A 17,132-nucleotide genomic window follows, 5' to 3' on the forward strand; every position below is an offset into this window, starting at 1 on the left:
TCATCAACCAGACAAGTGTCGCATCTGTAAGGCTTTCAAGCCTCTAACAAAGAAGGAGTGGGACTTTCATTTGAACAGCTCCTAATGGAAGCGGCACTTAGCCTGGCGCCTTCGGAACCGCACACAGAACAGACACCGTCAGTCCGAAGCACTCCTCCGGCACCGAAATGACCCAGCACCGGCAAAGAATCTCGGCACCAGACATCTCCAGCACTGGTACAGTCGCGGCATCGTTCGCTGTCTCCGCGGTTTAAGAAGCAGCATAAACCACCTGCTGCTCCGGCACCACCTGTGCCGCCATTGGAGCAGCAGCCCAGACCGGACCGTCCTACTAAGACTCCAGCTCCAGCATCGCCGACTTCGGCACTGTCAATTCTGGCTCCACAAGGGCTGTTGAGTCCGGTGCACACAAGCTTCCCGGTGCAGACGTTGGTTGAGCTCGGCCTGCCATCCACTCTGGAGACCTTCTCCACCACTCACGACCTGATTGCACTGATGGAGCCTGGACCTCCTGAGCCCCCGGCACCACCGCCACAGGCTATCCAATCTATAGGCAAACCTGCCTTGACGCGACCTTCCTCGCTGAGTGTGACAGCTAGGCACCGATCTCGGTCCCGGTCCAGGTCGCGGTCCTGATCCCGCCGACGGTCCCGGACCTGGCACTGCTCGCAGTCCCAGCACCGATCTCCATCTCGGCGCCAGTCATACTCACGGCGCTGCTCGGCTTCATGCAGGTCTCCCGATCGGTACCAATCCAGGTCCCAGCACCGGTTGCCTCGCAGCCAGTCCTGACACCACAGATCCTCATCAAGATCTAGATTGGCCTCCTGGTACCGTTATGACCATCGGTCCCAATCCCAGTCGCTATACCGCTGAAGATCCTGGCACTAATCTCCAGCTCCAAGGCATGAACTGATAGAGCGGGATGGTGCAATGTCGCATGGGCGTTCGGCCCCTCCTTGGCCTTCACAGCCGAATTCGTCGTCGTCCCAGGCAGGGAGTGACTACCACACCCAGTGCCATGACGCCTAGGGTACTAGTCAAGGTCAATATGAAGGTCAAGACTCTGATCAGGGACCACCACAACGGTCCTTCTGGATGCCTTGGGCATACCATCAAGCCCAAGGTGCCTCCTCAGACACCTCTTGGTCAGCTCATTTGGACCATCGGATGCCTGAGGCCACTGTAAGCTGCCCTCCCCCAGTAGACTCGGATGCGGCTGTTATTCCGCCAGACCAAGCACAGGCCATCACCTTAGTGGACCTCGAACACCAGGACCCTCCACAACCAAACTTCCCCAGGATCCACTGGTCCCCGGGTTTTCCTCTTCCTCCTCGCCTGATGAGGCAGTGGCAGACATGTCCTCTTCTGGGCCACCACCTATAGATCTTCGGGCTCACCAGGATCTCCTGCACAGAGTGTCACAAAACATGAACCTGCAGGTGGAGGAGTTGGCGGAAGTAGAAGATCCAGTGGTTGACATTTTATTGGCAGATGCACCCACACGTTGTCCTGCCTTTCATTAAGACCATCCAGGCTAATGCCGATATGATCTGGCAGTCCCCAGCATCTATTCTTCCCACGGCCAGAGGAGTGGAGAGGAAATATATGGTGCCCTCCAAGGGCTACGAATATCTCTATGTTCACACACACCTTTGCTCCCTTGTGGTGCAGTCGGTGAACGAGAGGGAGTGACATGGCCAGCAAGCGCCCAGTCCTAAGTCCAAGGAAGCTAGTCACCTGCATTTATTCGGGTGCAAGATTTATTCAGCTGGTGGTCTACAGCTCAGAGTAGCTAACCAGCAAGCTCTCCTGAGCTGTTATAACTATAACACCTGGACCTCGATGGGGAAATTCAAAGAGTTGGTACCCCAGGAGTCCAAGCAAGAGTTTGTGGCCTTGCTTGAGGAAGGCAAGAAAGTGGTGATGACATCCCTGCAGGCATCTTTAGATACAGCGGACTCGGCGGCTAGAACTCTAGCCTCGGGCGTGGCCATGCGCCGCATCTCATGACTGCAAGTGTCCGGTCTTCCACCAGAGCTGCAACAGACTATCCAAGACCTGCCCTTTGATGGCCAAGGGCTGTTCTCTGTCAAAATGGATCCCAGGCTTCAGAGCCCAAAGGACAACCGGGCCGTCAGGCGCTCACTGGGCATGCATACCCCGGTGACTCAGCGCAAACCCTTCCTGCCCCAGCCTCAACGCACCTACCCTAACACTCGGCCACGGCAAGACTTCACCAGAAGGTGTGGCCGTGGTAACTGCAGGAGACAATTTGGTCCTCGAGCAGGCCAGAATCAGGGCATCCCAAAGCCATCAGTGGGGTCCAAACAAAATTTTTGAAGGTGTGCTCGAGGACGGAGCACCAGTCTTCTTGCCAGATCCTTTCCCGCCTTTCTGCAGCCGTCTCTCCTATTTCCTCCTTGTGTGGTCCCGCATAACCTCAGATCGTTGGATCCTACGCGCGGTGGAAACTGGATACCATCTTCAATTTGTTTCACCCTGCCCGCTCCACCCTCCCTCCCTGTCCCTCTTCAGGGACCCCTCTCACGAGCAAATCCTCTTACAGGAGGTACAGGCGCTCCTGGCCATTAGACTGATAGAATAGGTCCCAAAGGACTTGAGGGGCAAGGGGTTTTACTCCCGTTACTTCTTAATCCCCAAGGCAAAGGGGTGTCTACGGCTCATCCTGGACCTGTGCAGGCTCAACAAATTCATGGTAAAGTTGAAGTTCCGCATGGTATCCCTGGGAACCATTATCCCTTCCCTGGATCTGGGAGACTGGTATGCCACCCTCGACATGAAGGACGCGTACTTCCATATAGTGATTTACCCACTGCACAGGTGATTCCTTCACTTTGTGGCCAGCCAGCAACATTTCCAATTTACTGTTCTTCCCTTTGGCCTGTCCGCAGCACCAAGGGTCTTCACCAAATGTATGGCTGTCGTAGCGGCCTCGCTCCACCGACTTCAGATACAAATCTTTCCATATCTAGATGACTGGCTCATCCGAGATTCCTCGGTGCAGGTGCAGTCTCATGTTCGTTTTGTCATGGGATTGTTCGCGCAACTCGGCCTGCTTCTCAACACTGAAAAGTCCACTCTAGAACCTCCACAGAGAATAGACTTCTTGGGGCGAACCTAGACTCGAATCTTGCCAGGGCGTGCTTACTGCAGGCCCATTTTCAGGCCATAATGGCCATTATTCAGGGTCTCCGAAGCTTCCTGACCTTGACAGCATGCATGTGCCTCGCTCTGTGAGGCCACATGGCCTTTTGCACTTTCGTGACCAGACATGCCAGACTTCACCTCCGTCCACTTCAGACCAGGCTCTCGTCAGTGTATCGTCCAGGCTGAGACAGCTTGGACACAATTCTCACTGTGCTGATGGAGGTCTTAGCCTTTCTGGGTTGGTGGCTGAACCCCACCCTGGTGTGTGGGGGGAGGCCATTCCATGCCCCACAGCCTTCGCTAGCCCTGACCACGGACGCGTCATCTCTGGGCTGGGGCGCTCACCCTGCAGGACTTCGCACCCAAGGTCTTTGGTCCGCACAGGAAATAACCCTACACATCAACATAAGGGAACTGAGAGCATTATGCCTGGCATGTCAGGTATTCTGCGAACACCTGCAGGGCCGTTGTGTCAGTCTTTACAAACAACACAACGGCCATGTTTTACATCAACAAGCAAAGTGGAGCGCGGTCCTCCCTCCTTTGTCAGGAAGCCATACATCTCTGGGAATTTTGCATAGCCCACTAAATCGACGTGGTGGCATCATTTCTGCCAGGAGTCCAGAACACCTTGGCAGATCACCTCAGCAGGTCCTTCCTAGCTCACGAGTGGTCGATTCACCCAGATGTTTTCCGGAAGTGGGGGTTTCCCCACATAGACCTCATTGCGACACTCAGAAGTGCCAGGTGTTCTGCTCTCTCCAGGGATGCTGCCCGGGCTCCCTGTTGGACGCATTCCTGATAACTTTGAAAGACCACCTGCTCTATGCCTTTCCTTCATTCCCCCTGGTCCACAAGGTCCTTCTCAAGCTGTGCAGGAACAAGGGCCGCTTAATCCTGATTGCTCCAGCGTGGCCCAGACAGCATTGGTACACCACACTCCTCGACCTGTCGATGACCAGACCAATTCCTCTACTACTGTGGCCAGACTTGATAACTCAGGAACACGGCAGACTACGCCATCTACAGTCCCTCCATCTCACAGCATGGACGCTGCATGGTTAACTCAGACTGAGCTGCGTTGCTCCAATTCAGTGCAGCAAATACTCTTGGGTAGCAGGAAGCCCTCCAGTAGATCCACATACCTGGCCAAATGGAAGCGCGTTTCCTGCTGGTGTGCCCAGAACGATGCTGTCCCCCTGCAGATGCCAGTTCATAGATTCATAGACTCTAGGACTGGAAGGGACCTTGAGAGGTCATCGAGTCCAGTCCCCTGCCCTCATGGCAGGACCAAATACTGTCTAGACCATCCCTGATAGACATTTATCTAACCTACTCTTAAATATCTCCAGAGATGGAGATTCCACCACTTCCCTAGGCAATTTATTCCAGTGTTTAACTACCCTGACACTTAGGAACTTTTTCCTAATGTCCAACCGAAATCTCCCTTGCTGCAGTTTAAGCCCATTGCTTCTTGTTCTATCATTAGAGGCTAAGGTGAACAAGTTTTCTCCCTCCTCCTGATGGCACTCTTTTAGATACCTGAAAACTGCTATCATGTCCCCTCTCAGTCTTCTCTTTTCCAAACTAAATAAATCCAATTCTTTCAGCCTTCCTTCATAGGTCATGTTCTCAAGACCTTTAATCATTCTTGTTGCTCTTCTCTGGACCTCCTCCAATTTCTCCACATCTTTCTTGAAATGCGGTGCCCAGAACTGGACACAATACTCCAGTTGAGGCCTAACCAGCGCAGAGTAGAGCAGAAGAATGACTTCTCATGTCTTGTTTACAACACACCTGTTAATGCATCCCAGAATCACGTTTGCTTTTTTTGCAACAGTATCACACTGTTGACTCATATTTAGCTTGTGGTCCACTATGACCCCTAGATCTCTTTCAGCCATACTCCTTCCTAGACAGTCTCTTCCCAGTCTGTATGTGTGAAACTGATTGTTCCTTCCTAAGTGGAGCACTTTGCATTTGTCTTTATTGAACTTCATCCGGTTTACCTCAGACCATTTCTCCAATTTGTCCAGATCATTTTGAATTTTGACCCTGTCCTCCAAAGCAGTTGCAATCCCTCCCAGTTTGGTATCATCTGCAAACTTAATAAGCGTACTTTCTATGCCAACATCTAAGTCGTTGATGAAAATATCGAACAGAGCCAGTCCCAAAACAGACCCCTGCGGAACCCCACTTTTTTTAGACCTTTCCAGCAGGATTGGGAGCCATTAGTAACTACTCTCTGAGTACGGTTATCCAGCCAGTTATGCACCCACTTTATAGTAGCCCCATCTAAATTGTATTTGCCTAGTTTATCGATAAGGATATCATGCGAGACCGTATCAAATGCCTTACTAAAGTCTAGGCATACCACATCCACCGCTTCTCCCTTATCCACAAGGCTCGTTATCCTATCAAAGAAAGCTATCAGATTGGTTTGACACGATTTGTTCTTTACAAATCCATGCTGGCTATTCCCTGTCACCTTACCACCTTCCAAGTGTTTGCAGATGATTTCTTTAATTACTTGCTCCATTATCTTCCCTGGCACAAAAGTTAAACTAACTGGTCTGTAGTTTCCTGGGTTGTTTTTATTTCCCTTTTTATAGATGGGCACTATATTTGCCCTTTTCCAGTCTTCTGGAATCTCTCCCATCTCCCATGACTTTCCAAAGATAATAGCTAGAGGCTCAGATACCTCCTCTATTAACTCCTTGAGTATTCTAGGATGCATTTCATCAGGCCCTGGTGACTTGCAGGCATCTAACTTTTCTAAGTGATTTTTAACTTGCTCTTTTTTTATTTTATCTTCTAAACCTACCCCCTTCCCATAAGCATTCGCTATGTTAGACATTCCTTCAGACTTCTCAATGAAGACCGAAACAAAGAAATCATTAAGCATCTCTGCCATTTCCAAGTTTCCTGTTATGTTTCTCCCTCCTCACTGAGCAGTGGGCCTACCCTGTCCTTGGTCTTCCTCTTGCTTCTAATGTATTGATAAAAAGTCTTCTTGTTTCCCTTTATTCCCATAGCTAGTTTGAGCTCATTTTGTGCCTTTGCCTTTCTAATCTTGCCCCTGCATTCCTGTGTTGTTTGCCTATATTCATCCTTTGTAATCTGACCTAGTTTCCATTTTTTATATGACTCCTTTTTATTTTGTAGGTCATACAAGATCTCGTGGTTAAGCCAAGGTGGTCTTTTGCCACATTTTCTATCTTTCCTACCCATCGGAATAGCTTGCTTTTGGGCCCTTAATAGTGTCCCTTTGAAAAACTGCCAACTCTACTCAGTTGTTTTTCCCCTTAGTCTTGATTCCCATGAGACCTTACCTATCAGCTCTCTGAGCTTACCAAAATCCGCCTTCCTGAAATCCATTGTCTCTATTTTGCTGTACTCCCTTCTACCCTGCCTTAGAATTGCAAACCCTATGATTTCATGATCACTTTCACCCAAGCTTCCTTCTACTTTCAAATTCTCAACGAGTTCCTCCCTATTTGTTAAAATCAAGTATAGAACAGCTTCCCCCCAGTAGCTCTTTCAACCTTCTGAAATAAAAAGTTGTCTGCAATGCAGTCCAGGAACTTATTGGATAGTCTGTGCCCCGCGGTGTTATTTCCCCAACATATATCTGGATAGTTGAAGTCCCCCATCACTAGCAAATCTACCATCCAAGAGTATCTCTGGTCCCTGAAGAAGCACGGCCTAGCGGTCTCATCCATCAAGGTACACCTAGCAGCGATTTCAGCCTTCCACCCTGGCGAGAACAGGCACTCAGTCTTCTCTAATCCTATGGTCAGCAGGTTCCTCAAGGGTTTGGAGCATTTGTACCCGCAAGTTCGTCATCCGGTCCCTATGTGGGACCTCAGTCTGGTCCTATCCAGGCTCATGGGTGCCCCCTTTGAGCCTATGGCCACCTGCTCGCTTCTGTACCTTTCATGGAAGATAGCTTTCCTCATCGCTATTACATCAGCGAGGTGCATGTCAGAACTTCAGGCCCTCACAGCGGACCCTCCATATATGGTGTTCCATAAGGATAAGGTACAGCTGCGATCACACCATGCCTTCCTCCGTAAGGTAGTGTCTGCCTTCCATATCAACCAAGACATCTTCCTCCTGGTTTTCTTTCCGAAGCCACACGCTTCGTGACAAGAGCAACAACTGCATTCTCTAGATGTTCCTAGGGCTCTCACCTTTTACATCGAGTGAACAAAGCCTTTTAGAAAGATGTATCAGCTGTTCGTAGAGGTGGCAGACCGGATGAAGAGCCTACCAGTCTCCTTGCAGCACATTTCATCTTGGGTCACATCATGCACCTGTGCGTGCTATGACTTGGCTCACGTTTCAACTAACCACCTCACCACCCATTCCACTCGGGCTCAAGCTTTGTCCGCTGCCTTTCTGGCCCATGTACCCATCCAGGAGATCTTTAGGGCAGCGACTTGGTCATCCGTGCACACCTTCGCTTCCCACTATGTATTAGTGCAGCAGTCCAGAGAAGATGCGGCATTTGGTTCAGTGGTCCTTCACTCTGCGACATCTCACTCCGACCCCACCGCCTAGGTAAGGCTTGGAAGTAACCTAATTGGAATCAATATGAACAAGCACTCAACGAAGAAAAGACGGTTACTCACCTTTGTAACTGTTGTCCTTCGAGATGTGTTGCTTATATTCATTCCAAACCCGCCCTCCTTCCCCTCTGTCAGAGTAGCCGGCAAGAAGGAACTGAGGGGGCGCTGGGTTGGCAGGGGCATATATCCAGCGCCATGGTGGCGCCACTCCAGGGGGCGCCTCAGCCAACCCAGCGAGTGTTGCTAGGGTAAAAATCTTCCGACAAACGTGCACACAGCGCACCTGATTGGAATAGATATGAGCAACACATCTCAAAGAACAACAGTTACAAAGGTGAGTAAATGTCTTTTTTTATTCTACAGATGGGGATCAGAGACTTTTAAAAGTATGGAGGTGGTTGAAGATGCAGATAGGCATATAGTGGGATTTTCAAAAGCAGGTGGGGCCTAACTTGCATTGATTTTCAATCTGTTTTTGAACATCTGCATTTTTAAGCATCTATGTACTTATTAAAATCTGGCCCTATGTGCTTTGTCCAAAGGAATTGCACCTGGATCTCCCAAAACTAAGGCTTGTGTCCTAACTACTGAGCAATGCTTCCTCTTTCAGGAAATACCCACTCAATTTTTGCTGATAAGTTGGGGAGAAAATTGGTTTGTTTTAAAGAGATGTGAGTTGCAAAAACAGATCACAATATTACCAGATCTAGGTCCCTGATTCAGCAAAGTACTTAAGCATGTGTGCGTTTTGACATTACTGACTGCTTGAGTTGTCATTGAAATGCTGAATGTTAATGCACGCTGTTAAATACCTTTTTGAATTGGGGCCTAAATGTAAAACTGATGTATAGAGCTTGTCAAAAAACAATTTGCCCTAAAAGTTTTTTCATTAAAAAATGTCCTTTTTAAGAAAATAAAACTTTTTGCAAAAACTTGCTGACAGTGAAATTTTCCATTTTTGGCAATGTTTTCCATGACATTTTTAGCAACATCTTAATAAAAAAGTATGATTTTATTAAAACTATATGGAATAATAATGGCTTCTGAATACACAGTTTTTGATAAATGAAAAAAGTTGATAATTTCAATTAAAATTTTAATTAGAAGTCACAGAAAATGTTGCCAAAAATGTTCACAATGAATCCCAGAAAATGGAAAAATCTTCATAATTTAAAATTTTTAACATAATCAATTTCCTGTTGTTTTTTTTTCCAATAAGCTCATTTCTTATTCATTTCCTCAATGTAGTTTTCTTGCACTATTTTTTACTGCACAGTTAAAAGAAAATACTACAGTCAAAACAGTTTACTCCTCCTACCTACAGAGGAAAGGAACAGAGAGATTGATGCTTTAGTTTTAAACACATTTAAGGGTCTGATATACCATGGAGATGAGTGTGAAATGAGAACCTGGATAGACGGAATTGTCACTTTTATGGATTAGTGTAGTGAGAATTAGCAATTTTCCATTGTAGCTCCTCAGATTTTTGGAAAAATGCATAGCAGTGGAGGTAGTGTTTTGAGTGAAATTCAGTGGAGCACATCATTCTGAAAAAGTGAAGCCCATAAAAATATATATACCATTAAAATAATACTCGTTAAAGAAATACAGCTCATACTAAGGTTTTTAAAAAAGAAATTGTCTTGCAGACATCTATAAAGGTCTAACTCCTCTATCCTTAATAGTGAAATAACTATCAGGTCCATTTAATGAATACTATGCATATGTTAAATAACTATACTATCATTAATATTGTTAGAAAATTTTATCAAAATACTTTTTGTAATAAAATTTTGAAATTATTTAGCAGGGTTTCCAATCTCAATTTAATTTTAGGTTCAAGAGATTGACACTTTGCCCCTACTCACAATTTATTTTTCAGGTAATATCATATGCATTTATGGCTCTGCTATGAGAATTTAATCAAATATTGACTGTTCAAAATTTCTAAGCCTGAAATTAAAAAGTCAATTAAATCACTAAAGGTAGGTTTATCATGCTGTAAAGTTAAATCCCAGCTTCTCTCATCAGGTGCTGCTTGTGATTAAAATCTGTTGACAAAATTCCCCTCTCAGATCTACACAGTGGATCTCAGATCAAATATTCTGCTTTCCCTTCATGTGCAGGACCCCCCACTGATACCAGTTGGTGTTTTATATGTGTAGAGAGTGCAGATTATTGGAGTTAAGATTTGTCATGCAAATCTGTCAGTTGATTGTATGCCCATCATCACCACAGTAGCCGAAGAGGCAATTTAATACTATCATCCATCTTGCTAGTGCTGAGATGCCACTTACCCATTTTTTATCTATGGCAAGCACTGAACCTTGAGCAGACTATGTGGTCTGGCAGAATGAGTATGGGTTTGGAGTATGGGTTTGGAGCTTCCCCAGTTCCAATCCTAGCTCTGCCATTGTGTCACCATGTGGTCTTGGGCATATCATTTCACCTTTCTGATAAAGATTTTAAAAGGAACAAAAAGGATATAGGCACCCAACTCTGCCCTTTGTGCCTCCTCAGTTGCAGTTTCTTCGTATGTAAAATGAAGATGATAATGTTTATTAGATCTGAAAATCGGAATTCTCGTCACACTGGAAATTCTGGTATTTCAGTTTGGCTTCATCCCTAATAGGGACAAAAAGTCAAAATATCAATGCTTCACAGAATGAAAACTTGAATTTTCACTTAGGAAATGTCTAAATGTTTCATTTTGATGCTTTTGATCAAAACAAAATGAATCTAAATTTTTAATTTGGAGTCAGACACCTGCACCTGTAAATTCTTATGTTTATATCATTGGATTTTGATAAATCTATGCATATTACCAAGGCTTATGTAATCATGCATGTTGGATATGTCTGTTCACGTATAACTGAACAGATCTTCAGTTTAAGTTCACATTGTTACATATTTATTCAAAAAGTAGAATTTTCTAAAATCCCTAAATAGAGTTTATTCTGGCAAAGCTGGCATTTTTTTTACATTCGTTATCATAGGATGCAAAACTAAACTTTCTTAATTTTTCCCTAGAAAATTGCCTTTATGGTAGCATTAGGCCTGGTTACAACAGAACACTTGGAAGGTAAGTATTCATATATTGTTTTACAGTTATACTTTAGTTTGTAATCTGGTCTGTTCTCCATACTATGCTGCAGACAGTAAGAATCAATGAGGAATCTGTCTACAGAAAGCTGAAGGATTTGGTAAAATCTTACCAATGTTCAGCTGTCCCTCTCATCCTAAAAATTGTGGGTCAAAGCCCCTGGCTCTTGCTTAGCTCTCTTTGCGTGACTCACAGGGAGAAGACATTGACTCCTCAGCTGAGATGCCTGGCATAATGGGTCAGGAGAGGTCTGGCTAGAATGCACTGCTCTCAAGCAGTCCCAGCCGGTAGATGACCCCTTGAGAACTGTTACAAGGGTCATAGATTGCAAAACCTAAACTCCACCAAAGCTGTGACCAACGCAGATCTGGGTAGTGAATCAGAGAGCCAATTTACCCACCCGTTCTGTAAGCAGATTTCTTCCCCTCCCCCAGTCCACTTGCTGGGCCAATGTCCATCTTTCAGTGTGTGTTTGATCCCTAAGTGTTCTGTAGTCTCATGATCAATGTACAGGGCATTTGGATGAAATTTAAGATTTTGCTTTATTGTGGTTGGAAAAAAATCTTTACTCAGATTGGTTTCCCTTATGCCAACTTTTTAAATGTTTATTCAAAAAGTGAGCTAATTTGCCGTGTTGGATTCCACAGAGAAGAGCTGCATATTTTCCGAGGTTCTTGCATACAATATAGAACAAACGCATGAATTCAGTGCAGCAGCCAGATACCGTTGACCTTTCTCTTGCAATCTTCAAAAATAAACTGCAAGAATTAACAGATTTGTGCATCTTTTTCTGTTGTGAAAGTGTAGATGGGGAAAAGTGGCCTGATTTGCATATTTGCTGCAGGTGTGAAACAGATTTTTTTTGGCAGCAAGGGGAAGAGATCCAAATATTAACTACAAATTTCAGACAGTAGGTTTTTTTCTATAAAAACTTGGGCCCAAATCCACAGCAGGTATAAATTGGTATAGTTCATCATAGTCCAGGGGTAGGCAACCTATGGCACGGGTGCCGAAGTCGGCACGCAAGCTGATTTTCAGTGGCATTCACACTGCCCGGGTCCTGGCCACCGGTCCGGGGGCTCTGCATTTTAATTTAATTTTAAATGAAGCTTCTTAAACCTTTTAAAAGCCTTATTTACTTTCCATGCAACAATAGTTTAGTTATATATTATAGACTTATAGAAAGAGACCTTCTAAAAATGTTAAAATGTATTACTGACATGTGAAACCTTAAATTAGAGTGAATAAATGAAGACTCGGCACAGCACTTCTGAAAGGTTGCTGACCCCTGTAAAAGTCAGTGGCACTTATGCCAGCTGAGAATCTGGCCTTTGATTTTGCATGATTGAATCATAAATTACTAACTAATTTATTAAGATCCTATCTTATGGCTCCCATTCAGGAAGATACTTAAGCATATGTCTAACTTTCAATGTGCGAATAGTCTTAGGGCTTGCCTACACATTGGAGTTATGTGCTCTAGGAGGGGTGTACTTTCTAAAGCACACTAATGTGTTATGCATTAATTGGTCCATGTAGCCCTGCTGGTGCGCATTAGAGGTTCTCCAGAGGGCTTTAATGTAGTACTGTTTAAAACAGAGCACCCTAGGGAACTTTTAATGCACACCAGCAAGGTTTGCATAGACCAATTAATGCACACATTAGTGCGCTTTAGAAATCACACCCTGTAAAGAGCATTACCCCACTGCGTAGACAAGCTCTTAGTAAAATCAGTTAGACTACTCAGGCTAAAAATCAGGCATGTACTTCAGTATCTGAGTTAGAGCCCGTTTTACCACTGGAAATTCTGATTTTTATGTATTTTTAATAAAACCACTCATCTTCCTGTTTCTCTAGTACATTGATTTTTTTTATTTAGTACCTGAGGGAGATTGTAGCATTTTAATAACAATATCATGCCAAAATATGCAGTAGGTTTGCTTTAATTTTGTTGCTCATTTTTCCAGAGTGGCTTTTCTCTTTATATTTGCATTATAGAAAATTACCTAGTGTCCTGAAGACTCAAAATTTGAAAGCAGTTTAAAGAAAGTTTAAGACATCAGCTTTCCTATTCTTTAATGGAAATAGATTGAAATGGAAATTAAGCGAGAGCATTTTTTTGCGCATCTCTTATAATTCAAAAAGTACAGATGATGATTGCAAGTCTTAGAGATTATTCATGTTCTCTTTTATATTTGAGGAAAATGGGGCAGAATCTGAAATTATGATAAAGTGCAAACTAAACATATTCAAAATGATGCTCTTCATATCATAATTCTTTTGCCCTTTGGTTTAATAAAACATGCTAATTCGATGCCACTATATTGAAAATACCAAGTAGCACCCAAATTTTTTTCTTATACCGTAAGCGCAAAGACTTACATTTTTGAATCTACATACTATTCTAATCCTGCAAAATCAGTCCCTTTAGACAAATTCACTTTTTTTCATATTCCTGCTACTTCTAAATAAATGGCTCTGTATAAAGGCATTTACTATGGAAAGGGTATTTCTTCACAATTAGTGGTGATTACAACTGTCAAAGAAAGGTACCTCAATAGATTTCACTCTCCTGAGATTTTATTATTTCAGTCCTCTGTCATATTTACTGTTACCAGTCATTGCTGTTTGTCAGGCAGTATTGGTCATTAAATTCATCTTATTTTTAGTGTTTCTAATGTGGTTAGCAATTTTATGCTTTTGGAAATAAAAATGTAAAGCATATTCAGACTGGGTCATTAAAACTTATTTGATATCATTACTCTATTATGTAATAGCTTTTTCCTTCCTTTGTATTGATTTACTTTGTGGTTGAGGACCCTAGACAACTTATGGGCTGTGACCCATTTCTGCAGGAATGTATGCGTCAGCCTAGCAACCCTTCCTGCTAACTTGCAGAAGAGTATCAGAGGGGTAGCCATGTTAGTCTGGATCTGTAAAAGCAGCAAAGAATCCTGTGGCACCTTATAGACTAACAGACGTTTTGGAGCATGAGCTTTCGTGGGTGAATACCCAATTTCTCAGATGCATGCACCCACGAAAGCTCATGCTCCAAAACGTCTGTTAGTCTATAAGGTGCCACAGGATTCTTTGCTGCTTTTACTTGCAGAAGAGTTTCTTTTGTTTCATTGGGAAACAGCACACTGCTCTGCAGAGAGTCAACCTGAGTCACATGCACCCTCGTTTGAGGGTTTAAGTAGTAAATGGAACACACGAACCTGTGTTGGATTTTTGTAAGAGGAACATGTCATTCAGGATACATTGTCAATATAGGCTGCATAGACCAGTTTACAAAAGATATTAATTAGTGATGGTGGTAGTGGGCTGATGCTTCCCTGGGGACAAAGCTGATTTCCAATTAATGCGTTGCTGATGTATGAAACCCACCTAAAGTATTTCTTTTTAGCTTTTTCTTAAAAAAAAAATGCATACATACATACATACTTGTGGCAGTGAGAATGGGTAACCAGAGTGCATCCTGTATCCAGCATCAATGACAAAAAGTTGTTACACTCTGGTGACTGGGCATGCCCTGTGGGGGACTTGAGCTTAGTTTTCTCAATCCAGTTCCTACTGAATGAATGTCCACACCACCAAAACCCTCCAGCACATTTGTTGGCAACCTCAGCTAAAGCCAAAGGCTGGATGGGCATTTGGGGTGAACTAGTTTCTTGCCACTAGAGGTAGCCCCTTATGGGCATGATATCATGACATTGAGGAAAAGTTTGCACAGCTGCTGCCTGCAAATACATAGACTTCAGTCTCTAGCGTTTTTCACCAGGAGTGACAGTGAGAAAAGATAGTGTATGTAAGCCTCAGTTTTTCCAGAAGTGACAAGTGATTTTCAGTATCCAACTTGACATGTTTCAAGAGCCTGATTTTCAGAAAGTGCGGAGTCCCCAGAAATGGTGCATCCAAGATTACTAGTCGATTTGAAAAATGAAGGCTATAAAATACACTGACATAATAAACATCTTCTTCCATTTTCACAAGCAGTTTGCAAAGAATAAAGTGAAATACATCAGGTGAAAAATCCTGGCCTGATTAAGTCAGTGGGTTCAGGATTTTACCCTATCTACATACAGAGGTATGCCGCATTACTTTTCACAGCCAATGTTAGTCCTAAATCCCTTTTGGTGTAGAAAACAAGAGTTTTCCTGTGTTTCCGTTCTGCTAAACAGGACTGTGATTAGGTGCATCTGGTGTTCCAATTACGATGACCTTAGAAGGCCTTAAATAACTAAGATACTGTATTCTATGCAGAAGATCATAATATTGTTGTATACTATGGACAGACAAATTATCAGTCCATAGTTAAGATTAAATTTAGCTTCTCATTATGACCCTGCTTTTCATCACCCTCCTAACCTGAGGAAAACAAAACCAATATAAAGTAAAATTTCAAAATATCCCTGTGATTTTTACTTGATACAACTTGCAAGGGATATATGTTTGATATGCTCTTTTTTTAAAATAACAGATATTGGTAGTGCTTTGAAAGCATCTGATGGTGCTTTCTAAATATGTTTCTGAAGGGATCATAATAAAATCTTTTAGTGCAGAGCAAGCCTATTTTGGAGGAAGATGAAATAAAAATGCCTGTGTTTGAATTTTATAAGAAAGGCTTAGTAATATCGGACCTTGAACTGCAGCAACTATCAGTGCTGAGGCAACGCAATTATACTGTAGAAACTGAAACTGAACACAGTGCCCAAGGCATCGGGGGCAAGAGCATCTTGCTTAACAAGTTAGAGCTACATTTTTTCCCGATGAATGAGAAACACACAATGAACGTTTCTTTCCATGGTTACAGAAATCCAGAGCAAGCGTCAGGAAAGAAAGAGAAGAAGCACAGCAAATCCAGCCTATAGCGGACTCTTGGAAACTGAGGTACTTTATCATTCACTTTTTAAACACGGTTCTGTTCTTTGCCAATAAAAGGCTTATGTCAGGGTTTCTCACACGTGGTCTCCGCTTGTGTAGAGAGAGCCCCTGGCGGGCCGAGCCGGGGTGTTTACCCGCCCTGTCCAGCAGCTCCTGTTGGCCCAGAGCAGGGATCCGCGGCCAGTGGGAGCCGCGATCGGCCAGACCTGCAGATGGGGCAGGTAAACACACCAGCCCAGACCGGCAGGGGCTTTTCCTACACAAGTGGCGACCCGTTTGAGAAACCCTGGCCTAAGTATTTCTTATTGCAAAATTACATATGAATGAGGAACCTCATCTACTTAAAAGAGAGATTGATGAGATAGGAGGTATGAAACAAACATTTTTAATCTCAGTTTCTAGGCAACAGCTTTTCACATCAGAACATCATTTGGCATTAACTGGAACCCTTGTTGATGGTCTGAGCAGAGGCCAAAAAAGGGTAAATAAACATGAGACCTAATTATTTGCTTTCCCATAGAGAAGGATCTTTCCAGGTCAAGACTGAAGAACAGTGATGGGCCAGTAAGTTGAAACTTGCACTGCTGCTACACATGTAATACTTGTCAGTGAAAAAGCAGAGAAAACAATCTAGCCCTTTCATGAGCAGTTATTAACTAATGTGCCTATGGGTCCTGTTGATAGTAAAGGAACTCAGACATGAAACCCTGACATCTAACTTCTGCTCTTTTATTCCAGTACTACCGTGTTCACGCCAATGAGATTTTGCAGGTGTAACAAAATTTGACCCTAGTCTAGCATTGGATTCAAAGCTTGGGTTATTAAAAAAAAAAAAAAGTACATTTTGACCTTCTGGTTTTGTTCTGATAATGGCAAAATATTTTGAAAAAGTTAAAAGCATTTCACCTATTGTATAGATTTACTTTTATATCATTAAAATTAATATTTTAATGTAATAAAAGTTAACAAAATTAATTATATTTTTATCATATTAAAATGAAATACTTTGACAAGGAAGCTATGTGACATTATCTAAAGAAAACGTTATGATAGTTTTCAGTTAAACATTTTCAGAATCTTTGTTCCACAGGGAATTTGGAAATTTTACCATTCAGTTGTAATTCAGAATAAAAAAAAATTGAAATCGCGCATAGAATGGAAATGTTGGTTTCTGGCAAGCTCTACATATGAGCAACATTTATTAGTTTTTCCTGTGTGCTATAAACCAAAGGACATAGATTTTGCTTAACAAGTTATCAGCAATGCAGACTCATAGCTAAACCAGCTTTTTGAGATATCCGGTTATTTTGGCCAATGTGGTAGAGGGGAGGTAGTTGGTTGATCGGAGAAAGGAACTGGTAGGCAGAATGTAAATGGGTTGTTGAATGACTTATCTGTGAAGA

At 43.3% G+C, this 17,132-nt stretch overlaps 1 protein-coding gene across 6 annotated transcripts in view; it reads left to right on the forward strand.

The window, feature by feature from the left end:
- LOC115638199 (PHD finger protein 21B-like) overlaps nucleotides 1-17,132 on the forward strand; it is a 386,151-nt gene that overhangs the window by 354,881 nt on the left and 14,138 nt on the right. For all 6 annotated transcript variants that reach the window (XR_003997404.1, XR_003997406.1, XM_030539769.1 and 3 more), the window contains 2 exons: nucleotides 10,773-10,824; nucleotides 15,659-15,735. Coding sequence is in view for 4 of the 6 variants with exons in the window: in XM_030539769.1 (XP_030395629.1) it covers nucleotides 10,773-10,824; nucleotides 15,659-15,735 (129 nt within the window). In the remaining 2 variants the exon portion in view is untranslated. The remainder of the gene's footprint in view (nucleotides 1-10,772; nucleotides 10,825-15,658; nucleotides 15,736-17,132) is intronic.

The sequence above is a fragment of the Gopherus evgoodei genome, chromosome 1 (genome assembly GCF_007399415.2).
Source record: "Gopherus evgoodei ecotype Sinaloan lineage chromosome 1, rGopEvg1_v1.p, whole genome shotgun sequence".
Classification (NCBI taxonomy): domain Eukaryota; kingdom Metazoa; phylum Chordata; order Testudines; family Testudinidae; genus Gopherus; species Gopherus evgoodei.